The 27,989-nt window shown below is 53.2% G+C and overlaps 3 protein-coding genes across 7 annotated transcripts; 2 read left to right on the top strand and 1 right to left on the bottom strand.

Annotated features, from left to right (window-relative positions):
• The first annotated feature begins 361 nt into the window (after positions 1 to 361).
• PHKG2 (phosphorylase kinase catalytic subunit gamma 2) lies at positions 362 to 9,635 on the top strand. Of its 2 annotated transcripts, none has more exons than XM_081553015.1 (10): positions 362 to 399; positions 802 to 914; positions 4,351 to 4,526; positions 4,784 to 4,838; positions 5,981 to 6,046; positions 6,130 to 6,293; positions 8,442 to 8,532; positions 8,629 to 8,782; positions 8,855 to 8,980; positions 9,086 to 9,635. In XM_081553015.1, the coding sequence occupies exons 2-10, from the start codon at positions 820 to 822 to the stop codon at positions 9,377 to 9,379; spliced, it is 1,221 nt and encodes a 406-aa protein (XP_081409141.1). In that variant the 5' UTR covers positions 362 to 399; positions 802 to 819; the 3' UTR covers positions 9,380 to 9,635. The 2 variants fall into 2 exon arrangements, with proteins under 2 accessions (XP_081409141.1, XP_081409139.1); XM_081553013.1 differs by having other exon boundaries at positions 369 to 473.
• Positions 9,636 to 9,712: 77 nt separating this feature from the next.
• Positions 9,713 to 13,635, bottom strand: CFAP119 (cilia and flagella associated protein 119). The gene is made up of 9 exons (XM_081553016.1): positions 13,259 to 13,635; positions 12,919 to 12,950; positions 12,269 to 12,334; positions 11,927 to 12,096; positions 11,309 to 11,379; positions 10,998 to 11,114; positions 10,848 to 10,917; positions 10,687 to 10,770; positions 9,713 to 9,941 (listed from the first exon to the last, which is right to left on the bottom strand). The coding sequence occupies exons 1-9, from the start codon at positions 13,460 to 13,462 to the stop codon at positions 9,763 to 9,765; spliced, it is 993 nt and encodes a 330-aa protein (XP_081409142.1). The 5' UTR covers positions 13,463 to 13,635; the 3' UTR covers positions 9,713 to 9,762.
• Positions 13,636 to 13,988: 353 nt separating this feature from the next.
• RNF40 (ring finger protein 40) lies at positions 13,989 to 26,103 on the top strand. 4 transcript variants are annotated; one of them, XM_081553010.1, is made up of 20 exons: positions 13,989 to 14,040; positions 14,149 to 14,352; positions 14,774 to 14,941; positions 15,076 to 15,217; positions 15,674 to 15,880; positions 16,424 to 16,545; positions 16,667 to 16,813; positions 16,912 to 16,986; positions 18,072 to 18,191; positions 18,288 to 18,467; positions 18,662 to 18,797; positions 19,607 to 19,728; positions 19,814 to 20,241; positions 20,328 to 20,445; positions 20,565 to 20,714; positions 20,893 to 21,105; positions 21,186 to 21,311; positions 22,415 to 22,555; positions 22,650 to 22,748; positions 24,845 to 26,103. In XM_081553010.1, the coding sequence occupies exons 2-20, from the start codon at positions 14,221 to 14,223 to the stop codon at positions 25,019 to 25,021; spliced, it is 3,003 nt and encodes a 1,000-aa protein (XP_081409136.1). In that variant the 5' UTR covers positions 13,989 to 14,040; positions 14,149 to 14,220; the 3' UTR covers positions 25,022 to 26,103. The 4 variants fall into 4 exon arrangements, with proteins under 4 accessions (XP_081409136.1, XP_081409135.1, XP_081409138.1 ...); XM_081553009.1 differs by having other exon boundaries at positions 22,647 to 22,748; XM_081553012.1 differs by having other exon boundaries at positions 22,415 to 22,559; positions 22,626 to 22,748.
• The last annotated feature ends 1,886 nt before the right edge of the window (positions 26,104 to 27,989 follow it).

Raw genomic sequence — 27,989 nt, 5'->3', positions numbered from 1 at the left:
TTTTGAGTGACTGAGGAGACCGTGCCCAAGTCCGGGAGGGAGTCGGAAGGCCAAGGAGGTCAGCGTACCAGGTACCAGGAGGTGACACTTACCGGTAAACCTCACTTCCGGGTCTGTTTTCAGGCCTCTAGCCCTGTTGCTCAACAAGCTCCGCCCTCTGCTAGTTCCAGCAGATACCGTGCCCTGATTGGCCGTATCTGAAGCCCCGCCCTAGCGTCACAGCCTTAGGTAACTCAGAGCTCGAACTCCCGGGCCAGCCTCGGGATTCTCGGCTTCCTATTGGACTACCAGTTTCCAATCCGAAGGATTTTTGAACTTCAGTCTTTGGTTGACTCTGGCCATTGGCGGGCAGAATGGGGGCGGGGCCTGAGGTCTTCGCCGGCACAGCCTGTGGGTAAGGTAAGAGGCTGGGGGCTAACCCCGCGACAGGGAGGCCCGCTGATCGACTCTGGCTTCTCTCTCCGCCCCCGCTGGTGAGCCCGCGCGAGACCCTGCGCCCCTTCCCAGAGCCCGCCCAAGTGCGCCTGCGCAGCAACAGCCGCCCGTCCGGGTGCCCCTTCTCCTCTTCCTCCGTACCTTTTCCCTTCCCCTCCCCCGCCCCCCCCGCCTTGCCACCCCATCCCAATCCCTAAGGCCCTTTCTTGGGGTCTCCCCAGTCCCGATCCTTCCCCCACCCCGTCCCCACCCCCCAGGATCCTGGCTCCCCAGCCACAAGGGCTGCGCCTCCGCGAGCCGCGATGTGCGTCCTCTCAGAGCCTGTGGGCCTCCCTGCTCTCACTGCCTTCCGTTTCCTCCACACAGGCCCCCACCTCTTTCAGAATGACACTGGACGTGGGGCCAGAGGATGAGCTGCCCGACTGGGCTGCGGCCAAAGAATTTTACCAGAAGTACGACCCTAAGGACGTCATTGGCAGGTAAGGCCACGGCTAGGGAAACAGAGGTCCAAAAAGGTCAGGTCCTAGTCAGGATACACATTTCCCTTGCTTGCTTTAGTCACTAAGTTGTATCCGACTCTTGCGACCCCATGGACTATAGCCTGCCAGGCTCCTCTGTCCATGGGATTCTCCAGGCAAGAATACTGGAGTGGGTTGCCATTTCCTTCTCCAACACATTTCCCTGGAAAGTTCTAAATGGGAAGATTCAGTGGTGAGTGGAGAAACATTTGGTGACTAGACTCTTTTTCTGAGTCACCCCGTATTTTTTCACCTGTTCATTCATGTATGTGTTCAACAAACATAATTCAAGCACCTACTGTGTGCCGGACACAAAGGTAAACATGGGGAGGGTAGAAGAGACGTTTTTGCCCTGGAAAGTGAAACTGAAAGTCACTTAGTCCTGTCCGACTTTTTGCGACCCCATGGACTATATATGCACTGGAGGTGCTCCAAGTAAAGTGACTGAAAGAGACACAGGAACATTCAAGTAGTATCAGGCTGTGTAAAAAGTGCTGTTGGGTCACAGAAAACCACAGCTTCCCAGAAGGAGTGATATTTGGGTCTTGAAGAATGAATAGGAGTTCAGCAGGCATCACATAGAAGGAAAGCTTCGCCTGTAGAGGCAGTGACTGATACGTTTATTCATCAGGGTTTCCAAAGCATGTACAATGTGCTGGGTGTACTGGAGATGTGAGACCCATATCCTACATCTTATAAAATTTCTCTTCTCCTGGAGTTTATATTTGAGTGGTGGAGAGAGACAATAAACATGAAAACAAGTCAAAGTTCAGTGTAAGTGCTAGGGAGAAAATAAATAAGGTGATGGAACAGGAGTAATTAATGGAGCTGAGACTTGAAGGATGAGAATGAACAGATGATACACTGAGGCAGGATATATTCCGGGCAGAGGGAAGGGTAATGCAAAGGCTCAGCACAGCGAAGAACCAATGCAAGCAATAGATAGAAGATTATAGTGGCCAGAGTGTGTTAAGAGTGGAAAAAGTTGGAAGAGGGCCTACCCACCTGGTGGTTCAGTGGTTAAGACTATACTCACAAGGTCATGATGACAGGGATGTCTCTAGGACCTCGGGAAGCAATTCATTCAGTAAGACATGTTGGCCTGATTTAGAGAGACATAGGGGTGGGGGTAGGGGGAGGTTCCTTGGTGGTCTAGTGGTTACAATTCTGGACTTTCACTACCATGGCCCAGGTTCAATCCCTGGTTGAGGAACTGAGATCCCACAAGCTGTGTGATGTAGCCAAAGAAAAAAGGGGGAGGGTAGCATCTGGGCATGAATGTTGAAGTCATGGAAGTGGATAAGATTACTGAGAGTGTATATAGCCTGAGAACAGGAGGGCCAAGGATGGGATCTTGAGGAAGTCTTTACATTTAAGGGGTGGGCAGGGCTTCCCTGGTGGCTCAGACGGTAAGCAATCTGCCTTTAATGCAGGAGACCCAGGTTCAATCCCTGAGTCAGGAAGACCCTCTGGAGAAAGAAGTGACTACCCACTCCAGTATTCTTGCCTGGAGAATTCCATGGACAGGAGCTTGGTGGGCTGCAGTCCATGGGGTTGCAAGGAGTTGAACATGACTGAGTGACTAACACTTTAACTTTCATAGAACAAGGTACTAGGGTGTATCAATAGGAAAAGTTTGGAGTTTGAGTCCAAAGACTCAGGTTTTCCAAGTTGGTAGTCATGACATGTAATAGGAAGGCTTAGTTAAAAGGGAATGCTCCTATAGGTAAAATACTGTAGGATACCAGAGAAGGGAGTAGTCCCTTCTTCCTGGAGAATAAACGAAGAATTGGTTGACATCGCATTTACTTTGGGCCTTAAAGCAGGGTTTCTTCAATGAATGGCTTCAGAGGATCTTTGACCCACCTCCTGAAAGTGTAAAAATGTTAGGTATGTGTGGCAGAGGTCTGCAGCTTTTCACAAATTCTCAGAGGTTCATTGAAAGATGAGTAATAACTAGACCAAGGACCTGAAACTCCAATGCCCTTAGTGTTTGGGCAGGAGATTAAAACTGTGAAGTGGCCAAGAGTAAAAGAGTAGAAAGTGGTTGAGCCTTGTGGCAGCTGGAGGGTTCTCAGCCGCCTAAGAGATGTGAATTCAGATTTGTAAAGAACAGTGCCCTTGCCACAGTGTAATGTATTTGTGTTAGGCTGGAGGACCAATAGTTTGCATCCATTGATTGAAGCAGAGAGGTAGGTGAGAGGCATTTCAAGCAAAAGAGTTCCATAAATGCAAGGAGGCCCTGGGAACACAGAAATGAGATTATGTGAAGGGCAGCCAGGGAACCAGAATGTGAAGTGTGGTATGAGGACAGATTCTGGAGAGATTTGCACCTTAGCCTGAAGTACTTGTAGGGTTATATGGAGTTGGTGACAGAGCCCAAGCCAGGAAATCCCTGTCTAGGACTTCATCTCTTTTCTTTTCTTTTGGTTGTGCTATCCGGTTTCCAGGATCTTAGTACCCTGACCAAGGATGGAACCTGAGTCCCCTGCAGTGGAAGTGTGGAGTCCTAACCACTGGACCACTGTTGAATTCCCTAGAAATTTTTTTTGACTGCACTGGATCTTCATTGCTGCACCTAGACTTTCTCTTGTGGCAGAGCACAGCCTCTGGAGCATGGGCTCAGTGGTTGTGGCACCTGGGGTTAGTTGCCCCATGGCATGAGGGATCTTTCCAGAGCAGGGATCGAACCTGTGTCCCCAGCTGTAGCAGGTGGATTCTTAACCACTGGATCACCAAGGAAGTCTCCTAGGGGTTTTGTCTTTATAAAGCCAAATGGGCTTTCGTGTCTGTACCTCATTAATGCCTTTCAGCATCCCTTCAGGATGTTGTTGGCTACATTTTAGAGCTGGTGAAGTGGGAGCCCAGAGACCTTATGTCAAGGGGTCACTTAGAGGTTAATCCATGGCAAATTTGGGGCCTAAACCCAAGATCTGCTTCTCAACTTTGGTCTTTCAGTCAACGGCCCAATGTTTATTTCACCTGAGGTATTGTAGGGGAACTTTGAGATTTAGATGGGGTAACCATGGAAGTGGGTAAAATCTGGAGGGGGCCTTAGGTCACTTCTCCCTGCCTTCTCCTTGTGGGGTTCAGGGGCATGGGGCAGGTTTTGGGGCTCAGTGTCTGGGCTCACCTCCAGAGGGAATGGCAAAGCCTGGAACCTGGGACCCCTGCCCCCCTGCCCTGTGAGCTCTATGTTGCTCCTTGCTGGGTGCCCAGGTCTCTGACTGAGGCTGCTGTGAAGCTCCCGTAGGCCAAGGTGAGCTCCTCAGGAAGTCACCTTGTCTAGCTGGGTCTCTGGAGTCTGGTGCAGAGGATATGAGGCTGCTGAGGCTCCACTCTGCCTGGAAACAAGAGGGCAGGAGCCCCTGACTCGTGCGTTGTCTAACTCTGGCAGAGGAGTGAGCTCTGTGGTCCGCCGCTGCGTTCATCGGGCTACTGGCCAGGAGTTTGCGGTGAAGATCATGGAGGTGACAGCCGAGCGGTTGAGTCCTGAGCAGCTGGAGGAGGTGCGAGAGGCCACGCGGCGGGAGACGCACATCCTTCGCCAGGTCGCCGGCCACCCCCACATCAGTGAGGCTGCTTTCCCCACTTCTGTTAGCCCAGCCCACCGCCCACCTGCCCTAGCACTGCCTCCACTCTCTGCTCCCTTCCTCCTGGCTCCGCTGCACCTCATCAAAGTGTGGCCAGCCTTTGGGCCCCTCCTGCCTCCTCCGGTTCTCCTTCCTTCCCAGGAATGGCCCCCTGCTGCCTCAGAGTGGAAAAGGCCCTCTGGTGTGCATCTGCTCCTTTCCATCTCTGTCTCTCTGCCTCTCTGCCTCTTTCCCCAGTCACTCTCATCGATTCCTACGAGTCTTCTAGCTTCATGTTCCTGGTGTTTGACCTGTGAGTATCCCCCCTCCCTGACCGAAAAGCCTCTTCCTCTCCTTCTTGCACTCCCCCAGCCTTACAGCTCAGTGGGCTGAAGACCACCCTGCTCAAACCTTCCTCTGCTCCAGCTCAGACCTGCCAGCCCAGGGCGCCAGCCCTTCTTCCTAGGTGCCCTGATTGAGGCAAGTTCTTCGAGCGTCTTAGTAACCAGCTAAATATAAAGGGTCTTCATGAGACCCTGTTTTAAGAGGAAGGTGTTCATTCGTGAGCTGACCACGTATAAACAGACTTTTCCCTCACCCGTCTCCCAGTGTTTAACATCCTCCACTGGAATCTCTCTGCCCATCGATTCTTTTTCTGGTTGGTCTGAATCTGAATGTCAGGTGTTATAAGGTGCTATAATGCAAACCAGTTACAAAGGAAATTCAAAAGAGAATGGTTTGGATACCAGATATTTAAGAGAGGCACTTGGGAGAAATTTACAGTCTCCAGACAGAAATGACCTCTGCAAAAGTGGAGGGCAAGTAGGGAGTATCTGCTTCACCATGCAACAGTGTTGCAGAACCTGATGTGTTCTGTATTTCAAGGATTGGTACAGAGTTGCAATTATAACCTCAGTTTTTATAGAGAACATAAAGTAAACAAAATTCAAAGTAAAGTCTTAATTCAACCTTCTTGCTACTATTAACTGTGAAATTTTGGCCCATGGTCTAAACAGGTTCACTTCAAAAGGCTTTTTTTTTAGTATATTCTCGGGTAACAGGGACTTCCTGTAATGATCATTTATTCTTGCTAAAATAGCCCCCTCCTGGCACAATGCAGTTTTTTTTAATGTGGCCACGCTATGCGGCTTGTGGGATTTTGGTTCCCTGACCAGGGATCAGACCTGCAGCCCCTGCACTGGAAGCACAATGTCTGAAGCACTGAACTGCCAGGGACATCCCACAGTGCAGAGATTATGACCGCTGGCACATTGGACTAGACTGCCCCTGACGTCTGGTTCACTCTTGGAGTGCTTTGTCTCGAGACCCTTTCATCTGCTTACAGAGGGATCTTCCTTGACTGACCTCTTCCGTGGTATTTGTTGTGAACACTGGCTTATTTTCTCAGCCTCCACTGTGAGGTGCACCCATCTCCCAACCCCTCCTGTCCCTTAGGATGCGGAAGGGAGAGCTGTTTGACTATCTCACAGAGAAGGTGGCCCTCTCAGAAAAAGAAACCAGGTAATGGCTGAGCCTGAAGCCCCTGGGGTGAGCAGGGTGTGGGGCGGGGCAGGGAGAAGCAGAGGAGACTGCGCCTCCCCCAGGTCCATCATGAGGTCTCTGCTGGAAGCAGTGAGTTTTCTCCACAACAACAACATTGTACACCGAGACCTGAAGCCTGAGAATATTCTCCTAGATGACAATATGCAGATCCGACTTTCAGATTTTGGGTTCTCCTGCCACCTGGAACCTGGAGAGAAGCTTCGAGGTGAGGGGACCTGGTGCTCTGAGGGGCTTGGGAGAGATGGAGGCTCAGGCTTGGGACTGGTTGGCTGGGTCTGAGAACTGGGTCCCACGGAAAGTCAGTGAGCACTTGCCAGCTGCCCTCTGGGTGCAAAGCCTAGTGTGCAAATGGAAGTGGGCTCCCTGCCCTGGGGAGGATGGAGTGAACAGACCATGGCACACAGCAGGGAGGGGACCATGCCGGAGAGCCAGGAGGAAGGAGCACCGATTCAGATGTAGGGACCCACAGAGGAAGGGGCTCGGACCTGGGCCTGGGGAGGCTGGGCTTGTCATAGGAAGAAAAAGAGAGGGAGCAAGGGACAGCGGGGCTTCCCAGGTGACTCCAGTGGTGAAGAACCCACCTGCCAACGCAGGAGGCATGGGTTCGATCCCTGGGTTGGGAAGATCCCCTGGAGGAAGGCATGGCAACCTACTCTAGTATTCTTTCCTGGAGAATCCATGGACAGAGGAGTCCGGCGGGCTGCAGTCCATAGGGTCACAAAGAGTGGGACACGACTGAAGTGACTTAGCACACACACAGTGACAGAAGGGCTCAGCTGCACCTTTGGGGTCTGGCAGAGGCAGGGCCACGGTGTGCTGCTCAAGTGCCACGAGGAGCCTGATGTGGCCTGACCGCGCTGCTCACTTGATGCCTTGGGACTCAGAGTCCCCTCACGTTAACACATTTGTTGTGACAACCATTTCTAATGCAAGTGGCAAACTAGACAAAATTCAACTGCAGGACTCCCCAGAGCCTTTAATAGGCCACTTCCTCTCCTTCAGTGGTCCTGCCCTGGGCTTCTTAACAGCTAACCTTCACTGGTTAACCTTCATGAGTTTGAGCAAGCTCTGGGAGATTGTGAAGGACAAGGAAGCCTGGTGTGCTTCAGTCCATGGGATCACAGAGTTGGACTCGACTGAGCAACTGAACAACCACCACCTTCACTGGGCACTTGCTCTGAGTCAGGCAGCACTGACTTGTTTCTCTAGATCCTCTTAACAACTCTGAGATAGTATCTGTGTCTCTATTTTATAAATGGACTTAATGAGGTGAAGTGACTTGCCCAAGGTCATGTGTGATTTGAACTTGGGCAGTATGACTCCAGAGCTCATGCTCTTACTCTGTGGACTTACACATCTTCCACATGCAGGGATTTTTCTCCCTTTGGGCTCCCACACACACTTCTCCATTCTGAATCATTTTTGCCCCTGCCCACTCCACCATCTCCCCTGGCTTGGGTAATTCAGTTTTTACTTGAAAGCTCGAGGTCAGGGTAGAGCCACTGCTTTTTGCTCTTAGATCTCCCCCACTTCATGATACACGTCTTATGCTGTTTATGTGCTTCCTGGTAGATGGTGATGCCCTTGCTAAGGGCACGTTGAATTTGCCATTGTGTCTAGTATGGTGCTTGGCACACAGTAAGTGTTCAGTAAATAGTTTGTCTAGGAAGGAATTTGCCAAGAGAAAGTCAGTTCAGGCCTCTTAAGACCTCTTGGAAGTGTGCCATGGATTACAGTGTGGCAACTGCTGGAGTGGAAGAACCGGTGCCAGAAATGGTAGAGTAAAGTAAAAATACAGGCTTTGATCAAGTCATGGAAGCCTCTGTGCTTCAGGAATCTAAACTTGACCCTAAGGCCATGATGGAAAGCCAGGGAAGGGCTTTCAACAAAGGACATACCCAGAATGTGCCTTAAGAAATCCCATATTCCTACACACTCCCCTGGGTTGAGTGGTGGTTCCACTAACTGCAGTAGAGATTCTAGGAGGAGGATTAGATTTGGGCAGAAAGGAATGCAGAAAAGATTTAATTTCTGTTTTCTATGTGTGTATGTATGTAAAACATGGTAATAAGTTGTGTGAGGTGAGGGTTGGTGGAGGAGGCAAATGATACAGTTGGATAGTGCTTTGAAGTCAACCTAAACATCAGGTTTTCCCAGGAAGGCCACTAGGAGCCTTGGTAGGTACTTGTTCACCAGAGTGAGGCTCTTAACACTGAGACTTAGCAGAAGGCTGGCGGGTGCAGGATGGAAACACTTGTGGCCCTGGTGGTGGTGAGGCTCCAGCAGAGGTCTGGTGTGAAGGGTCCTTGAGGGGGCTGGTGACATCCCATCCATTTCAGGCCTCTCTCCCCAGAGTTGTGTGGGACTCCAGGGTATCTAGCACCAGAGATCCTTAAGTGCTCCATGGATGAAACTCACCCAGGCTACGGCAAGGAGGTCGATCTGTGAGTTTCCCGTCCCCCTTCCCTCCTCCTCTGTGTACTGTTCTTCAACACCTTTGCTCATCACCTGGTCCCCCCATCCCCACTCCTCTTTCCCAGCTGGGCCTGCGGGGTGATCTTATTCACACTCCTGGCGGGCTCCCCACCATTCTGGCACCGACGCCAGATCCTGATGTTACGTATGATCATGGAGGGCCAGTACCAGTTTAGTTCACCCGAGTGGGACGACCGTTCCGACACTGTGAAAGACCTGGTGAGCTGGGGCTGTGAGTGGGCAAGGAGAGAGGCCCAAGAGCTGCTCCTCATGCTCTGGGGTTTCCCCTAGATCTCCAGACTGCTGCAGGTGGATCCTGTGGAGCGCCTGACAGCTGAGCAAGCCCTACAGCACCCATTCTTTGAACGCTGTGAAGGCAGCCAAGCCTGGAACCTCACCCCCCGCCAGCGGTTTCGGGTAAGCCTGTCAGGGTGAGCGTGTCAGGGTCTGGGCTTGCTCCTCTTCCCAGGATTTTTCTTATGGTGACTGTGCCAGTGGAGCTCACACCACCCCCCTTCCTAGGTGGCAGTGTGGACCGTGCTGGCCGCTGGACGGGTAGCCTTAAGCGCCCACCGTGTCCGGCCACTGACCAAGAGTGCACTGTTGAGGGACCCTTACGCGCTGCGGCCAGTGCGGCGCCTTATCGACAACTGTGCCTTCCGGCTCTACGGACACTGGGTGAAGAAGGGTGAGCAGCAGAACCGGGCAGCCCTCTTCCAGCACCGGCCCCCAGGGCCTTTTCCCATGATGGGCCCTGAAGAGGAGGGGGACTCGGCTACTATCGCCGAGGATGAGGCCATGCTAGTGCTGGGCTAGCATGTCATCCCGGAGGATGCAGAACTCTCCAGAAGGATCTTTATCATTCCAGCCCCTCTGGGCTCTGGACACAGGCCGCCATTGGCCAGGCCCGCCACCAATCATACTATCATAGAGACCAGTGTGGTACACCTACCCCCACCGGCCAGGGCTTTGAGATCAGAGCTGGGGTGGAAGAGAGCCACCCAGGGTGCCACGCCTGGCCTGATCTGTGTTGCCTGCACCATGTATGCAATAAAACCTGATACACACCAGAGAGAGCCAGTCCCCTGTGTCTGGTGTCTGGCTTCAGCAGGGAAGCTCAGAAGGTGCTCAGGAGGGGGTGGGGCGGGGCATGGTGGGGCCACTTTGGCCCAGGCCTTTATTGGGGAAAATGCAGGGAGTCACTTGGTCTTGTTCTTGCCTTTGCCTGGAGGTAGCTGGAGGGGCCGCTCGAGGGCGGTCAGCTTGCTGCTGAGCCTTTCCTCACTGGCTTTGAGCCGCTCCTCCACCAGTTGTTGGAGCTGCCGCAGCTCCTTGTTCATCTGGGCCTTTATGTAGGCTCGTAGGATAGAGACCTGGCCTGCAGGGGCGGGGAAGAAGGGGCAGGTCAGAGGAGAGGCCATGGGGCTGAGGGACCGCCCCCTAGCCAGGCATGCACGACCTTCAAGGGGGACTATCCCAGGAGTGACCCAGATGGCAGTGTTTCTTCACTTCAGGAAATGTCAGCCAGCCCTTCTGGGAGAGTAAGATGGGCAGAGGGTTTATGTAGGCTGCATTTCCCAATTGCTCCTTTTAACAGCTGTGTGACCTCAGGCAGGTGATTGAACATTTTTATGCCTCAGTTTCCTCCTGTGTAAAATCCAGTGATAATACCTAGCTACTAGGATTGAGAGAGGATTAAATGGGTTAATATGTGTAAAATGCAGGAATTCCTTGGTGGTCCAGTGATTAGGACTCCATGCTTCCACTTGGGCCACAGGTTCAATTCCTGGTTGGGGAATTAAGATTCCACAGGCCACTTGGCACAAGCAATATATATATATATAAAATGCTTAAAACAAGGCCTGCCTAGCACATAGTAGTGCCAGATGTGTGCTGGTTGTTACTGTCGTTGGTTCTATAATCCTTTTCTGGAGTTCCTGCCTCACCCCCAGCAGCTGTGCTTTTATTTTGTTGCATCTTGGAACATGCATTTTCCATAAGGAATCATTTGGAAAAAGGACACCATGACTAAAACGAAAAATCTGAAGTCCTGATGTGATCTAAACCCTTTATTTCACACCTGGCCAAAGTCACAGGGAGCCCCAACCCCTCCAGGTCCTCACTTGGCTCTGGCTGGACCACTGTTTCCGGTTCCAGCTCCTGTGCGATGACTGCCTGCTGTTCCACCTCTTCTCCCTTTTCTTTCTCTGTAAGCCAGAAGCAGGAGAAGGCTTCAGCCCCAGCCCCAGTGCAGTCCAGCCCTCGCCCCGGCATTCTCCCTTACCTGTCTCATCCTCTGACGAGAGGCTGGGTGGCTTTAGCCCCATGTAAGTCAAAGAGAGATCCAGCCGCACCTGGGAAGAGGGAGGAAATCAACTGCACTGGGGAAAGAGGAGAGACGAGGGGCGGCCTCTTGTAGCCCCTAGCCCAGTACCTGGGGTGTGAAGACATATTTGTAGAGCTTGAAGTGGCGGAAGTAGGTGTTCACCACATAATCCGCCAGGGCCAGCAGCTGTTCTTCCTTAAAGAGGTCGATACTGAAAGGGGGGCGCTGTGGAGATGATTGGGAGTTAGAGGACTGACCACCTCCCGAAGCCATCACCTTTTCTCCAAGTGCCTGGCAGTCCAGGAGCAGGAAGAGCCCACTGGGGCCTTCAGAGGAAGATAAGGGTAATGAGTGTGAGAGAGGGTGGGAGGCTGGGCTGGACCTTATGGGGGTGAGGGGATGGGGAGAATGAAACTGACCCTGACTCCGTGGCAAAAAAGAACACTGGTGAAGTAGCGGTAACATTCCTCCACGTTGCCCAAGGGGGTTTCTGGGAGGGAAAGCAAGATGTGACGTTGAGTCCCCTCCCTGATGATCATTCATTTTACTCACTCAACAGCTACTTTGTGATCATGAGCTTTAGAAGTAGACAGATCTAGGCAACAAATATTGAGTACCCACTCTGCACTGTTCTAGGCACTAAATAAGACAGACAAGGTCCTGCCCTTAAGAAGTGTATATTTCAGTGGAAGTGACAGTAAAGCAAGAAATACATAATTTAGCTCTCATTAAACATTCTGTAGAAAATGGGTTTCAGGCATAAAGAGCTGTTTTATTGAGCACTGTGCATATATTTACACATATTACACATAATGTTTCTCAGAACAGTTTAATAACCTTAGTGTCGTAATCTGATTATAGATAAGGAGATAAGAGGATTTCAAAGGTGAAGTAACTTGTGTGTGATAACTTCTGTTAGTGGTGACAAAACAAAAGATTCCAGGTGGTAATCCTGCTGTTACTTCCCCTGATCACTTGTGCCAGCCTCCTTCTCCTCTGCCCTGGACTCAGGCCCTCGGGGAGCCCCCTCCTCTTACCAATACAGGCCTTGTGAAGATCTTGGAGCAGGGCACAAGCTGTTGAGGTCTGCTCCAGGGAGAAGCCCTGCTGGCGGCAGAAGATGAGTGCATGGGAGAAGAGGTCCAGAGTGATTCCATCCCGCAGGCTCTTCTCAGGAGAACCTAGCCCCAACAGCTCAGCCAGCACCCTTGGGAGGGAGACAGAAAGGAATCAGTGACAACTAGAGTCTCCCTTCCCTGCTCTACACTAGTGCACAACAGGCTTTGGAGCCAGGCATTCCTCATGCCTTCCCAGCCCACCTCCCCTTCAGCTGTCCCCAAAAGCTAGCTCTTCCCCTCCCTACTCCTCCCCACCCATACTCCCTCATCTCCTCAGTGCTGGCTGTCTTCTCCAGCCTGTGCATAGAATGGATGTCCAGGTACTTCCTGTCATAGGAAAAGAAGGAAAAACGTGTTGGTGTCCATCATGCATTAGTTTGATGATATGACTGTGGTGGTGAGTGCATTGGACTGGGAACCAAGAGACCTGAGTTAGAGGTTTGGCCCTTCCACTAACTTGCTGTGTCACTTTAAGTAGGTCACTTCCCTCTTTGGGCCTTACTTTCTCCATCTGTAAATGGAAGGTATGGCTTAAATGAACTCTTAGAATCCTCTTCACTTATAAAACCTAGAGTTAGGAAACTTGAGTTCTGGTTTCTGCCTCTCCTGTGCTGTTTAACTGGGCAGATTTCCCTCTGTGAGCTTTGGTGTCCCCATTTGTACAATGCTCCATAGAGGCAATGATACATTTACATTCTCAGTCTTTGGCTACCTTCTTCTCACACTCTGTCTTTGGACTGGGGCAGCAGGAGACCTGGCTTATAGTCATCTTGAGTAATTGCATCTCTGGGCCTCAGTTTCCTCATCTGTAAAATGGGGATGCCAGTGCTGCTTGACAGGATTGTTGGGAAACCCTAAAGGAATAATACAAGTGTGAAGGGTAACTTTCCCCCAGAACTCTTCATACTCACCATATACAGATCCGGGGCTGGGGCAGCGGCGGCTGCGGAGAGAAAGCGAATTGGGAAAGGCAGGGCTGTGGTGTTTCTGGCCCCTAGTTCTTGGCCCGTTGCGAATCTCTATCGGCCTAAGAACGCGCTAAGTTGCCTTCTCATCTTGAGGACTAGATAGGAGCAATGCTGGCGGGCTGGGCTTCAACGATCCCTAAGTACTATTCACGAGCATATAAACAAGCGGGGTCACACACCCCTGCCTCCTCACCAAGGCAGCCCGGGGAAACTTCTTAAACTTTAGTAAACATAACGTCGGGTGGCGCCCTGACGGGGAATCGGATCACTGTCCCGTCCTCACCGGGAACAAGTTGGCTGCAGGATCGTTACCGACATCCACCGAAGCCACGGTCCCGGATTCGGTCCGCACGCCTGTTCCCATACACGTGGCCGATTCATCCAATGAGCTGAGGTCTTTTTCGGGTTCTCGCCGCAGTTCGTAGTGCTGTACAAGCTCCGACTGCATTTTTAGTCCCTGGAATTGGCTGGACTTCCGGCGGATCATCTTGTCGCTCTTCTGTGCTGGGGGTGACCACAGGATCTGTCTTGCCTCGGTTCTGGGACAGCCAGTTCTCCGGCAGCCACTGCCAAGGCCTGGCCCTCTATCGACGCTTCAGCCAATCTGCGTTGCAGAGATGCCCGGGGCACCCAATCCGCTGGCGGCGTCTCCCTCGTCTCAAAGGTGACCGTTGCTAAGGGAGTTCCTGGAGCCGTGGTGAAAGTGTACAGCTCTCTCCAATCAGTGAGAAGAGAGTGCGCGTGCGTAATAAGATGCAAGCCCCGCCCTCATGGCCTCCTTTCAAAGTTGCTAATCTGGGGCAGGCGATGTCTTTAGAACTGGAAAGTAGACCTGTGTTATCGGTTACCATGGGAACTGTTTACTGCCCAATCACGGAGAGAAAAAGAGTCCGGAAAGAAACCCATACAGACCCGAGAGGCGGGACAAAGCGAGACCAATAGAAACAGGAAATGAAGACGATTTCGCCACATCCGGACTGCCCCTGGCGCCTGCGCTCTGTGCTGGGGAGGCCAGTGACGTCCGGTGGAGTCCAAGATGGCGCCCGTGAGCTGATCCTGCTGCCGGTGAGGGGCCCAGGGCCGGCGGGGCGGGGACCCTCTGGTAGGTGAGGGGGAGTTGCATGGTTGCGGAGCTCCAGCCGCCTCCACATCTTTGCGCTCTGTCTTCTACAGGTGAGAGGAGTGCAGTCTCCGCCTGCCTGACGTCCCTCTGGAGACCCTGCTCCTCTCTTCGCTGCCGCGGCCATGTCTGGACCCGGCAACAAACGCGCCGCTGGGGATGGGGGTTCGGGGCCCCCAGAGAAGAAGTTGAGCCGCGAGGAGAAGACCACCACCACGCTTATAGAGCCCATTCGCCTGGGAGGCATCTCTTCCACGGTTCGTGGGTTCCCGCCTCAGTCCTCAAAACTTGCTAGAAGTCCCATCTGTTTTCCGTCTACATCGTCCTGAACTTAACTCCCAATTCCCCAAGCTTAGCAAGACCCACTTTACAGAACACTCTGTTGAAGGAAACCGAGGACACGACGTCAGCCTTCCCTTTACAGATAGGAAAACAGGTTCCCACTGGGCGTGTGGCTTGTCAAAGACTTAAGTAGGAAGAGGCAGAAGCAGAACGTGATCCGCCTCACAACCGAGACGCTTTCTCTGTGGGTGTCTGAGCTTCGTTAAATCCTAATGGCAGTTCGTCTGGGGAAGCTCCCCACTCCCGTCCGTTGCATTTGCTTTTCTTGTCTTCCTCTGTGATTGGGTTCTTGGGCCCTGCTTGACCCTCTTCTTGGCCCCTTTGTTTCCTTGGTAGGAGGAGATGGACCTCAAGGTTCTGCAGTTCAAGAACAAGAAACTTGCAGAGCGTCTGGAACAGAGACAGGCATGTGAAGACGAACTCCGAGAACGAATTGAGAAGCTGGAGAAGCGGCAGGCCACAGATGACGCCACCCTCCTCATTGTCAATCGCTACTGGGCCCAGGTGGATGCCGCTCTTCTTTCGAAGACCTGGCCTTGATCCAGCTGCCAATCCTCATACCCCTCTACTAGGAAAGGAGTATCAGGCTGGGAAGCACCTGAGGGATTCATAACATTTTTGGTGCTTTCTCCCTTCAGCTGGATGAAACTGTGGAAGCCCTTCTCCGACACCATGAGAGCCAGGGGGAGCTGTCTTCAGGGACAGAGGCACCTGGGACCCAGGAGGGCCCGACACGTGATGAGACCCCTCTCACAGAGCCAGGGACTTCGGAGCTGAGGGGTAGGGCAGAGCCCTAGGATCTGGGAAGCTTAATTAAGTTCTGGGAAAGGTCCTGGAAAGGAGGGAATTTGATATTAGGCTGTTTGGAGGAGACAAAAATAACAAAAACGAGATAACTTACTGCCCCAACCATTAGGGAAAGAAGTGATTAAAACCGCAAGAAAAGGGGGAGGGGGGGCACTGAAAGGGAGTTAGTGTCTGTGCACTTTAGTTTGGATAGGGGAAGGCAGAGAAGGCTTCTCTGAGGAAGTGATTTGGTAGTTCTCTGGCCTTAGGGACATTACCTCCCTGAATTTCTGTTATTTCACTTTTAAGATGGGGATAACACCGTACTGCACGTGTTGGTTATGTTGATTCAGTAAGCTATAGAGTGCTGAAGGGCTCAGTCTAGAACTTGGTACAGAGTGGTGGTGACTGTTGCTGTTGTCCTCACGAGGGTCTGTCCGTCCCTCCCAGAACCCCTGCCAATGCAGCTGCGGCCCCCTCTCAGTGAGCCAGCCTTGGCTTTTGTGGTGGCCCTTGGCGCAAGCAGTAGTGAGGAGGTGGAGCTGCAGCTGCAGGGCCGCATGGAGTTCTCCAAGGCAGCTGTGTCCCGTGTCGTGGAGGCCTCTGACCGCCTGCAGCGCCGGGTGGAAGAACTCTGTCAGCGAGTATACAGCCGAGGTTAGTTTTTGTGTCCCCACCCCAGAAGTGCCACAACTTCCGTTTACGTCTTCATGGTATTCCCTCCTCAGTGCCCCTAGTCCAGAGGCAGCCACAGTCCCCCAAGGGGTAAATCAGCCATGTTCTCAGGGGAAGGGTTAAACTGTCAGTGGGGGATCTGGCTTTGATTTCTGGAGTTGAGGTCTAGAGAGATGGGTGGAAGGAGTTGTTGATACCGGGGGAGGGGTCCTCCTCCCTTGGGGCTGGAGACCTCTTGGGAGCACTTTTCAAAAATCTCAGTGGTAGTTACTGATCCATCCAAGGCATAGCAGCAAGTGCCCAGCCTTAGTTCTGTCAGTCCCTCCCGAGTGTCCTGGGCAGATGGCTCTCCTCTCTGAGCTGGTTTCCTCCTTTGTACAGTGGGGATAAAGACTCCTGGCTTTGTCATGAGAAAGTGGCAAGACAGCTGGTCGATCACACTGGGCACATAGCAGACTCCAGAATGAGTCAGTACTTTGATCCACTGCCCTGGACTTGGCTCTTACCTGAGCCCTACCTTCCCAGGGGACAGTGAGCCCCCCGGTGAGGCAGCTCGGGCACGCACCCGGGAGCTGGGCCGTGAGAATCGGCGGCTACAGGACTTGGCCACCCAACTGCAGGAGAAGCACCACCGCATCTCATTGGAGGTGGGAGTTGGGATTTTGGGGTGGGATTGGAACCAGGACAGGATTTGGATTAGTTGGACACCCAAGGATCTTGGGGAGCCAAGTCTGTCATCTAAGCTTCTGTCCCCTTTATTGTCCCCAGTACTCTGAGCTCCAGGATAAAGTGACATCTGCAGAGACCAAAGTGCTGGAGATGGAGACGACAGTAGAGGACCTGCAGTGGGACATTGAGAAGTTACGGAAGCGGGAACAAAAACTTAATAAGCACCTGGCAGAAGCCTTAGAGCAGGTGAGGCTCAGGCACTGGGTCACATGGAGCCTGAACAGAGTACTTGGGGCCCTAACTTCTCTTCTCCACACCCATCTGTCCATCTCTTCTCTCCACAGCTCAATTCTGGCTACTATGTGTCTGGGAGCTCTTCAGGCTTCCAGGGGGGCCAGATCACACTCAGCATGCAGAAGGTGAGCGGCAGCATTTTTCCTGGTCCCTCCAGCAACTTTTCTCTACTCTACCCTTGAACTTCCCCCTTAGAATTAAGGACAAACATCAGGTGTGGTCTTGGTGGTCTTTCCCTGTCACTCACAGTGTTCTTTGTTTTATTGTTTCATGTCTGTATTCAGCAAATAATACTGAATGTTAGGTACTGTGTAGAAAGCAGTAATTTTGGAGAACAAAACAGAAACCTGTCATGGAGCTTAAGTTCTAGTTGGGGGAATTAACAAGTAGGTAAATCATATATCAGTTGATTAAAAGTTCGTCAGTCAGTTCATTCGCTCAGTCGTGTCCGACTCTTTGCAACCCCATGGACTGCAGCACACCAGGCCCCCCCGTCCTTCACTAACTCCTAGAGTTTAATCAAACTCATGTCTGTTGAGTCGGTGATGCCATCCAATCATCTCATCCTCTGTTGTCCCCTTCTTCTCTCAACCTTCAATCTTTCCCAGCATCAGGGTCTTTTCAAATGAGTCAGCTTCAGATCAGGTGGCCAAAATATTGGAGCTTCAGCATTAGTCCTTCCAAAGAATATTCAGGACTGATTTCCTTTAGGCTGGACTGGTTGGATCTCCTTGCTGTCCAAGGGATTAAAAGTACCACTGAGGAAAGAGGTGTTGGTTGTGTTGGAGGCATTTGGCATTCTCGTCGTGTAACTGAGAAAGAGCCTTGCTGCCACTGTCCCATTCCCTGTCCTGCTTTTGCTCTCTCACTTCTTGGTCACTGCACATTTTTTTTCTTTTTTTTTTTGGTGCTGCGAAGTTATTGTTCCCTGTCCTCCTTTCCTCAGCTTGCTCTTCAGGTCTTCCAGAAAGGCTTCCCTGACCCCCTGTCAGATACAAGCCTTGGTTCCCAGCACTGACCATGCAGTATTACATTTTCTCCTACTTGACTAGGAACACTTAGGAAAGTGCCTGGATCTGGCTTGTCCCTGGGCCTTCAGAATCCATCACTGCTGCACATAGGGGAGCTAGGGCAGAGCATATGGTGGGGCTGTGAGGGACGCATGCCTCATGCCCTGGCCCTGCCTCCCACTGGCCTCCCCACTCCACAGTTTGAAATGCTGAACGCGGAGTTGGAGGAAAATCAGGAATTGGCCAATAGCCGCATGGCAGAGCTGGAGAAGCTGCAGGCCGAACTTCAGGGGGCCGTGCGGACCAATGAGCGCCTCAAGGTGAGTTGGGTTTCGGGCTGGGAAGGCCTTAGCCTGCAGGGTGGGCACTGAGCTCTCCTTCCTTTTGCTGAGTGAGTTCAGACATCCTGCCCCTAGGTAGCATTGCGGAGCCTTCCTGAGGAGGTGGTCCGGGAGACGGGGGAGTACCGGATGCTGCAGGCGCAGTTCTCACTGCTCTACAATGAGTCTCTGCAAGTAAAGACCCAGCTGGACGAGGCCCGCGGGCTGCTGCTGGCCACCAAGAATTCCCACCTGAGGCACATTGAGCACATGGAGGTATGCCCGTGGAACAGGGGTAAGGGTCAGGCCCTCCGGGTCAGGTTGTTCCTGGGTCAAGGGTGTCAGAGCCCCGGGTGCCTGCCAGGGATCTCTTGGGGATAAATTCTTCCTGAGCCACTGAGGTCTGAGGTTGAGGGTGGGCTTGCCATGAGGCCAGGGCTTGTGTGAGTCCTTAATGCCTCACCTCACAGAGTGATGAGCTGGGGCTGCAGAAGAAGCTACGCACTGAGGTTATACAGCTGGAGGACACGCTGGCCCAGGTTCGCAAGGAGTACGAGATGCTGCGCATCGAGTTTGAACAGAACCTGGCGGCCAACGAGCAGGCGGGTATGTGGCGAGGACAGGGTTGAGGTGGGGCCTTTTGTGGGATTGCTGGGCCCTGGTGTGGCCAGATGCTTGTCCAGAGGTTAAGTCCCTTCCTTTCACAGAGCCTCATCTCCCTCTGGAAAATGGGGACCCCACCACATGGCTCAAAGGTGCATTGAGGCTTATAGCTGCCTGAGGTGGCTGATGGTGCCGACTCTGCCATAACAGGAGCTGTCAGCCCCATCCATGATTCTCTTGGCCTTTAGGGTGCCTCTCTACTAGTTCATTTTACAAAGGTTTATTGAACACCTCTTTTGAGCCAGGCTCAGTTCTAAGCTTTGGGATTATACCAGTGAACAAAATACAAAGAATTCCTGCTGTTGTGGAGCTGTGTTACAGGGAGGGAGGACAGACAACAAAGGAAGGGAAAATTGAACGTGTATGTTAGGTAGTGACAAGTATACCAAGGAAAGTAAAGCAAGGAGGGAAGATGAGGTATTAGGAGAAATGTCAGGGACATGAAACGAAGATGACATTTGTTTAAAAAGCTAAAGGAAGTGGACTAACTTTTGTGCATTTACAGTTATGTGTTCCTTTGAAGGAAATGTGGAAATATTTTCGAAATCTGCATTAGCAGAAATAACACACAGCATCAGATTATGTTTGGGTGCATTTTCTTGTTATCTGCTGAGTTCACTCTCTGTGTAAGGCTTCAGTTGTCCTCTCTTTTGTAGTGAAAGTGACGGCTCTGGCCCTGCCTCTCCCCTCACTGAGGGGTTGGGCCCCTAACCCAGGGACCAGTCTGACCTTGGTTTCCTATACTCCTCCAGGGCCCATCAACCGTGAGATGCGCCACCTGATCAGCAGCCTCCAGAACCACAACCACCAGCTAAAGGGGGACGCCCAGCGATACAAGCGGAAACTGCGTGAAGTGCAGGCCGAGATCGCCAAGGTGAGGGGTGGGCTGCCTGGGAAGGCCATGGCTAGGCCTCAGTGAACATGTCTGACCTCAGCCCTGTTCTCTCTCTGCTTTGCAGCTCAGGGCCCAGGCCAGTGGCTCTGCTCACTCCATCCCCAGCCTGGGCCACCCAGAGGACTCCAGCCTCGGTGCCCCAGTCCCAGGGAAAGACGAGGGTGGGCCAGGCCCTGTTGGTGCCCCTGACACCAGAAAGGAGACGGCGTCCATGCCTGGCGCTGCCGTTACTACCTCGTCAGCGAAGAAGGAAGACCTGGTGCCCTCCGAGGAAGAGACCCAGGCCCTGACCCCCGGGGCCCAGGGACCCTCCTCCCGGGGCCGAGAACCTGAGGCCAGACCCAAGCGGGAGCTTCGGGAGCGAGAAGGGCCTGTTCTGGGACCCCCGTCTGTAGCCTCGGCTCTCTCAAGGGCTGATCGGGAGAAGGCCAAAGTGGAAGAGGCCAAGAGGAAGGAATCAGAACTCCTCAAAGGTCTCCGAGTAGAGCTCAAGTGAGGCCCTGTTCTTTTCTCCCTCCCACCTCTGCCCAGTGGCCTCCAGCCGTACTCACCCAGCCTTCCTCCTGTGCCTCCCCCAGGAAGGCCCAGGAAAGCCAAAAGGAGATGAAATTGCTGCTGGACATGTATAAGTCTGCGCCCAAGGAACAGCGGGATAAAGTGCAGCTCATGGCAGCGGAACGCAAGGCCAAGGCTGAGGTGAGGGCAGGCAGGGTGCGTGGGATGTGCAGAACGGCTGCCCCAAGGCGGGGGGGCAGTGACAAGTCCCTGGGTCAGCAGGAGGCAGTGATGAGAGAGCTCCCTCCTGGTGGTTACAGGTCGATGAACTACGGGGCCGCATCCGGGAGCTGGAGGAGAGGGATCGGAGGGAGAGCAAGAAGATCGCGGACGAGGATGCCCTGCGGCGCATTCGTCAGGCGGAGGAGCAGATCGAACACCTGCAGCGCAAGTTGGGTGCCACCAAGCAGGTGCGACCCCACCCCCCACCCCCAGCTTTGAATGTTGACATTCCTTAAACCTCCTGGTATAGCACGCAGCCTGGGTCCACTCTGTGGATCTTCGTACAGCCATGTTTTCCTGCGGTTTCCCCACAGTTGATCTTGTCCGTCTCCCACGTTCCGTCTTGCCCCTGCCCACTTGCTGCAGGAGGAGGAGGCCCTGCTGTCAGAGATGGATGTGACTGGCCAGGCCTTTGAGGACATGCAGGAACAAAACGGGCGGCTGCTCCAGCAGCTGCGAGAAAAGGACGACGCCAACTTCAAACTGATGTCAGAGCGGATCAAAGCCAACCAGATTCATAAGCTGCTGCGGGAGGAGAAGGACGAGCTGGGCGAGCAGGTTCTTGGCCTCAAGTCCCAGGTAGGGCTGCCCCCAGCTTGTTAGGATGGAACTGGAGAGGCAGGGGCTCCCCAGCACTCAGTCCCCACTCCTGTCCTCAGGTGGATGCCCAGCTGCTGACCGTGCAGAAGCTGGAGGAAAAAGAGCGAGCTTTGCAGGGCAGCCTCGGGGGTGTGGAGAAGGAGCTGACACTGCGCAGCCAGGCCCTGGAGCTCAACAAGAGGAAGGTGAGGCAGATGACCTGGGCCAGAGCCTGGCTTCACTTCCTTACACAGCCCCGTTCACGTCTCAGACGCTTAATGTGTGCCAGACCCTGTGCTGAGGACTTTCTCTGGTGGGTCATGTTTCAGCCTTAAAATAATCCTACAGCAGTTTTTGTTGTTATCTACTTTTCTGTAATGGAGAAGGCTGAGGTTTAGGGTGGTAGTTGACTCGCTCAAGAAAGAGTGGAAGTGGAATTTGGGCCCAGGTCTCCTTCACTCCACAACCCATGTCCTGACCACCGCACTGTTTAGCTGTCTCTGTCACACAGTTGTGTTAACTCTAAGAAATGTCTCTAGCTTGTGGTAGTTGTTCTTCTGAGTCAGGAATGACATCACTCCTCCAGTTCATGGTAAAGGCTTAACATTGACTTTCATCTTTTTTCTCCTCCTGGACTTTTCTCTATTTGGTTCATTCATTTAAGCAGTGTTCGTCGTGCTCTTGTTGTGTACCAGGACCCGCACTGAGTGCTGGGGAGATCACAAGAACAAAACATCTGCTGGAAGTGGGAGCTTCCAGTTATGAGGGGCAGAGAGCAAGCCAATAATCCTACAGATTAAGTAACACTATTTCACATCACAACGTGTCTTTTTTTTGTTTGTTTGGCTGCACTGCATGGCTTTTAGACCACGATAGTGAAGGCCCGGAATCCTAACCATGTGGCCGCCAGGAAACTCACAGCATGTCTTATGGAGGAAATAGAAGTGTATGAAAGAAAAACAGGAGAGCCTTTCTCAGGAGGTGACATTTGAACTGAGGCTTCAGGGAGCTGCAGAGAGAAAGTCTGTGTGTTGGGGGAGTTGAGAGGAGCAGAGAACCCTGTGGAGGCTCAGAGACAGGAGAGAGGGTTATGCAGGTGAGGAGCCAGAAGTGCTGGGAATGAGGAAGACGAGGAGGTGAGGCTTGTGGGGTCAGGAGACAGAATCAGTTCCAGTGAAGATCCTGTACTTATCCCAAAAGCAGGAACCACTGGACAGTTGACATAAGCATCTGTCGGCCATGGCTTCACATGCTTGATTCCCCAGGCTCAGGCCAACTGTGCCCCTCCTCCCCATTCCACCCACCTCAGGCCGTGGAAGCAGCCCAACTGGCCGAGGACCTGAAGGTGCAGCTGGAGCATGTGCAGACACGGCTGCGAGAGATCCAACCTTGCCTGGCTGAGAGCCGGGCTGCACGTGAGAAAGAGAGCTTCAACCTCAAGAGGGCTCAGGTGTGTGGCCGGCAGCGGGTGGAGGCGGGGGCGGGGCCAGCAGGTTTGGATTGAGGACCCTTGCACTCAGCTTCCCCCACTCCTGCCCCAGGAGGACATCTCCCGGCTGCGGCGCAAGCTGGAGAAGCAGAGGAAGGTGGAAGTTTACGCAGATGCTGATGAAATCCTCCAGGAGGAGATCAAGGAATACAAGGTAGGGCTGTGGAGCTAGGCCGTGCTCCATGAACCTGGGAAATCTCAGATTGGGGGTTGTTGAGAGCTCCAAGGGGTAGTCCAGGGAACCTAGAAATAAGGTAGGATAGCAAAACCTGGGCAGAATCCATTGTGGAGAATCAAGACAGCTCTCAAGTGTGGTACACATACTCCATGCCAGATAGAGTGCTGAGTGTGGGAGGACTGGGACCTATACCTGGTCTTGGGTCTCTTGAAACTGACAGTCTGGTGGAGGAGGCAGCCAAGTAATTCTTTCCTCTGAGTGATGAGAAGTGTGATGGCAGAGGCCAGAGGGGTTGGGGGCAGTCAGGGGAGGCCCTTAATAGCCCTGGGCGGGAAAGGGGGAGGGGGGCATGATCAGCCGACTTCCTGAAGGAATAGCCTCCAAAGGAAAACAAGATGTGAGTCAGGGTTGGCCATGAGGAATGGAGATGAAAGGGTCCCAGCAAAGGGAGAGGCAGAGGTGGAGGCCCCTAGTTGAGAGAGGCATGCTGGAGGACACAGCTGGACAGTGGTAGCTAAGAGGACAGAACATGGGCTTTTGGTGAGTCACAAGCCTGGGGGGTGGAGGAGGGGTGGGCTGTGTCAGATCCTGAAGGTAAGTGAGCCAGGTTGAGATTCTTGGCTTATTCAGTAGTCATTGTGGAGACATCCAAGGGTTTTAGACCAGAGAGTGACTTCTCAAGGATATTGAGGATGAGGTACTTATTCATGGAACTTCTTGGGAGGCTGTCTGGGAGGACAAAGCAGAAGGGCTGGTGTGGAAGACAGATGCTTTGGGGGATTGTCAGCAGAGGCGAAGGCAGAAGCCACCTGGAACTGGTCACCCAGGGAGGGCCTGTGGCCTGAGACGAAACAGGGATCATTTTTCCTAAGCAACCTCAAAGCTTAAATAATGGACAGCGGAGGGATTTCCCTGGTAGTCCAGTAGCTAGGACTCCACACTCGCAATTCTGGTGTCCTGGTTCAATCCTTGGTTAGGGAACTAGATCCCGCATGCTACAACTAAGACCCAGCACATCTAAATAAATAAATAATATTTAAAAAAAAAAAGAAAAGAGAGCCGTGTAGAGGGAGATGACTGGGGAAGAGTTTCAAGGAGGCAGGGGTGAGTGAGTCAGAGCTGCCAAGAAGGCACATGAAGCAAGTAATGAAAGATACCTTTTGCATTTGACAGTCTTGGTGGGAATGGTTATTGGGTAGAGGTGGAGGTCAGATCACCTAGACTCTCACCTGGAGTGAAGAAAGGACGGAGGGTGAGTCAGTAAAAAGACAACCTTTTGGAGCAGTTTGGCCTTGTAGGGGTGGAGACAGCTGAAAGGGGAGAAGGGAAGGACTTTTGGATAAGTTACAGACTGTGGAGCCTGTCAAATGCTGGTAAGTAGGATTCTGAGAGCTAGAGAAGAGGTGATACTTGTGGGGAGTGGCTGAGGTGGTGGACTGGGCTGGGATTTCAGGCAGGACAGAGGAAGATTATTGGGAATGCTGAGTGAAGGGAATTTCCTATCTGGAGTAGGAGGTGAGGCCTTTCGGCAGGTGGGAAATTTCAAGATAAGAGAGGAGATTTATAAAACCTCCATAGAGAGAAATGAATCAAGTGACCCCCAGCAGGATCTCTGGGCGGCACCAGGGATGGGCCCAGTTGAGGGTTGAGAGCAGCAGATTTCTAGTGGCACTGCCATGCCCAGCTGTGACTTAGCAGGTAGAAGGTAAACAGTCAATTTAAGCCAGGATTGGGGTTTTGCCAAAGAATGCTAGTAGGGCAAGGGATGAAGCTCCAGGGCAGAGGAGCTCAGGCTGCAGCCTGTGGGTCATTGACCTTTAGCAGGGACTTGTGACCACTGGCCATCACCACCCAGGTTAGAGTCTAGACTGTGTTACTGTCTAGTTTTGAAACCTGGGCTCCCTGGCCTGTTTCCTCATGTGGAAAGTGCTTATCCCTACCTCCCAGGGCTATCGTGAGAGTTAGGTGCAGCCTGCTGTGGGGTGGTCTGAGTCTGAACCAACTCTTGCTGTCAGCTTGGGATCTGGGGACTGTCAGGGCTGTTCCTGAGTTGACCCCTTTGCCCGGCCCAGGCGCGGTTGACCTGCCCCTGCTGTAACACCCGCAAGAAAGATGCCGTCCTTACCAAGTGCTTCCACGTTTTCTGCTTCGAGTGTGTGCGGGGCCGCTATGAGGCCCGCCAGAGGAAGTGCCCCAAGTGCAACGCTGCCTTTGGTGCCCACGACTTCCACCGCGTCTACATCAGCTGAATACGTACCTCAGGGGACTTTGGAAAACCATGGACCCTGGGGGCTGTGCCTCCAGTCTCACCCCACCCCACATCCAGTGTGCCCCACCTTCCATTCTGGACCCTGTGGGCCCAGCCCCTCCCCACATGGTTGGTTCAGGGGCCCTAGTGCATGCTAGTGGGTGTGGGATTAGCCAAGTTCAGTTTCACCTTTTCCCCAAGGTCGGAACTCCAGCCTAGGGGGTACTTGCCCTGCAGGAAAGGTCTGCTGTGAGAGCCCTAAGGGGCCCAGAGCACTCAATGAAACATGCTGGCAGCTGGCCCTAACCCTTCTCCAGCTTTTTCCACAGGCCCATCCCAGCCAAAAAGTGGAAATTCCCCCAGCTCTGACCTCCCACACAAGTAGAGGCTCACTACCTACTTAACACACCCACAAGTTAGGACCAGGGGTGGGTCAGGTCCCCAGCTCCTTGCTCTGAGACTGGGTCCTGGGGCCCAGGGATACTTTCCTTCACCCTCTGCTCCCCAGACCTGAGCAGACCTTCCCTTCTGTGGAATTGCTTGGGCTCTTTGGTCTGGTCTTATGCTAAGAGCATCCCCTTGGTGGGAGCACTGTCCTTTTCTGGGAGGCTCCAAGTTTGCTGCAGTCACCTTGCACTCATCTGGGGAGTGCTCAACCAAGATCATCAATTTCTATCCTAATCAGATCCCTCCCAATCTCTCCTCCCTTCCCAGGCCCGACATAACACCCACGTCATGCTTCCCAGGTCTCCGCTGGGTCCCTCACCCTGACCCTGTTTTCATCCCTGTGGCCTTAACTTTAGTGGAGGCAGAACTTCCCATGGGGAAAGGGACAGACTAGCCCGCTGTGCCAACTTCCAATCATTCCAGGTAGAAGAGCTTCATCTAATGCCCTGTGACTGAGCCTGTACCTGTATGATGCTTCCTGTACTGTCTGCCCAAGCAAACTCTATGGGCTGTAAGGGCAGTCGGAGGGGGCCCGGGAGGCGGAGCTGCTGGCAGGTGCAAGGGTCCACTCTGACCCACAGCTCCTGCTCTAGAGACGTCTTGTATAGGCTGTTTTGAATAAACGTCCAACCCTCAGCCTATAGTCCGGAGCCAGGCTTCCTGCCCTAAACGCGGATCCCGGATTTTGGCTGTTAAAACTTACTCCCAGCGCCTGCCTGGCTGGCGAGTGAACCTAGAGGGCCTGCACAGGTCAGGCCCGGCTCCCGGCACCTTATTATACTGTCGTCCGTGGTCCCATACTGGGCCCGTGGGCGGTGTATAACTGCAAGGAGATAGCGTCGTGGTCAGCACTCCGCCGCCAGCCTGCTCTCGTGTTCCCACCGGGGAGAGCTGACGTTCCCTGGATCTCCGCAGCTCCGGCTTGCCACGCCCCGCCCCCCCGCGATTATTGGCCGCAGGGAAGCCGGGAGTCCCGAGCTGCATCCTGGGAAATGTAGTCCCATGTTTTCACCTGGTGGCAGGTCCTCGGAGGAAAGCCGGGCCTGTACACCCAGTCTGGGCCATGTCTCCCCAGCGGCTTCGCCCACCCCTCCCCTTCGGATGGACAGACAGGACACCTCAGCGAGTGACTTTCTTCATTGGGACTTGCACCGTCCTCTGGCCACGTTATCGGGAGCCGTGTCTAACGGCGCTTGTGGGTTCCGTGTGCTGTTGGGTCCGCAGCCGGACCCTTCACCGAGGCTGTGCTGGGGCTCGCGCTCGGGACGGTGGTGACCAGGCTGGGTGTTGACGCTGGAGCTGGAACTGGAGGCATGGGCACGGGAGCGGCCGCCGGTGTGTCAGCAGTCACCCCCTTGCGCGACCCCACGGCCTTATCAGGAGTCGCATCTTCGCTGGGGCTCGCGGCCTTGTCAGCCTTCGGGATCCACCTGGCGCCCGAGGTTTCGGCGGGGCCGCAGCGGCTGGTCCAGGTCGGACCCGAGACGGAGACGCGGGCTACATTGACTTCCAGCGCAGGGCTGGCGGCTGTGGGCGCGCTCGCCGAGGCACGAGCCACGGCGGGGGATGGCATCGGGCTGCCGAAGAAGTGTTCGCGGCCCCCGGCAGTGGTGGTCAGGGTAGGAAAAAAACGCAGCATATTGCATCATAGAGATGCCCTCTGGCTCAGAAAGGAGCGCTGCGCCCTGGAGCAGATCGGGGTCAGCCAATCCTCTGTGAGCTCTACCCTCTTTCCCAGGAGTCACCTCTACGTGGGCTCCTTACCAAATCGAAGTGACTCCGTCACTTCCCCAAATATCTCTCCTAAGCAGTCTCCATATCCAGGGGGTGTCTAAAAACGCTGAGTCCTCATGCTTAATAGACACCAAACCACTTTCTCAAGCTTGCGCCCAAGGGAGTGGGATAAAAATCCCAGAATTTGTGGGAGGAGCAAGCACTGATGCTGCAGGAGGAGTAGTAACTTCTTCACAAATGTTGGTTTTTGGATGAGCCTGCCTAATACCGGGAGGATCTGCTGTAGGAATTGGGCAGGCCCTTCCCCCTCAGTGTGCTTGATCCCTTCCAAGCACCAGTAAACTCAGTGTCTGCGATACCCTGGGCTCTTGGGACGGGGAGGTCAAAGCTCCTCCTGGCCCAGTCCTGACCTTGGCTGGCCTGTGTGGGTGAGTAGATGTTGGCCTTAGTGGCAAAGGTACCTGTTTTAGACAGGTTCCAGTGAGATTGGCCAGTTTCCAGTGGAGCATTTGACTTCAATCACTCTTCTTAAAAATTCCCTTGGTGGAGAAGGGAATGGCTACCCACTCCAGTATTGCCTGGAGAATTCCATGGACAGAGGAGCCTGGTGAGCTACAGTCCATGAGGTTGCAAAGAGTTAGATGCGACTGAGTGACACACACATATTAAATGTTTACATCTGAAAAAGAGCAAAGCTCTTTGAAACTTGATTGGAAAAAAAAATAGCACTTCCCTTGGGCTCTCTGGTGCTACACTCTCCTGGTGTTCCTTGTATCATTTACCAAATC

The sequence above is a fragment of the Giraffa tippelskirchi genome, chromosome 13 (genome assembly GCF_054371585.1).
Source record: "Giraffa tippelskirchi isolate mGirTip1 chromosome 13, T2T-mGirTip1v1.2.pri, whole genome shotgun sequence".
Lineage (NCBI taxonomy): Eukaryota > Metazoa > Chordata > Mammalia > Artiodactyla > Giraffidae > Giraffa > Giraffa tippelskirchi.
This window is presented reverse-complemented; position numbering and strand designations above follow the sequence as displayed.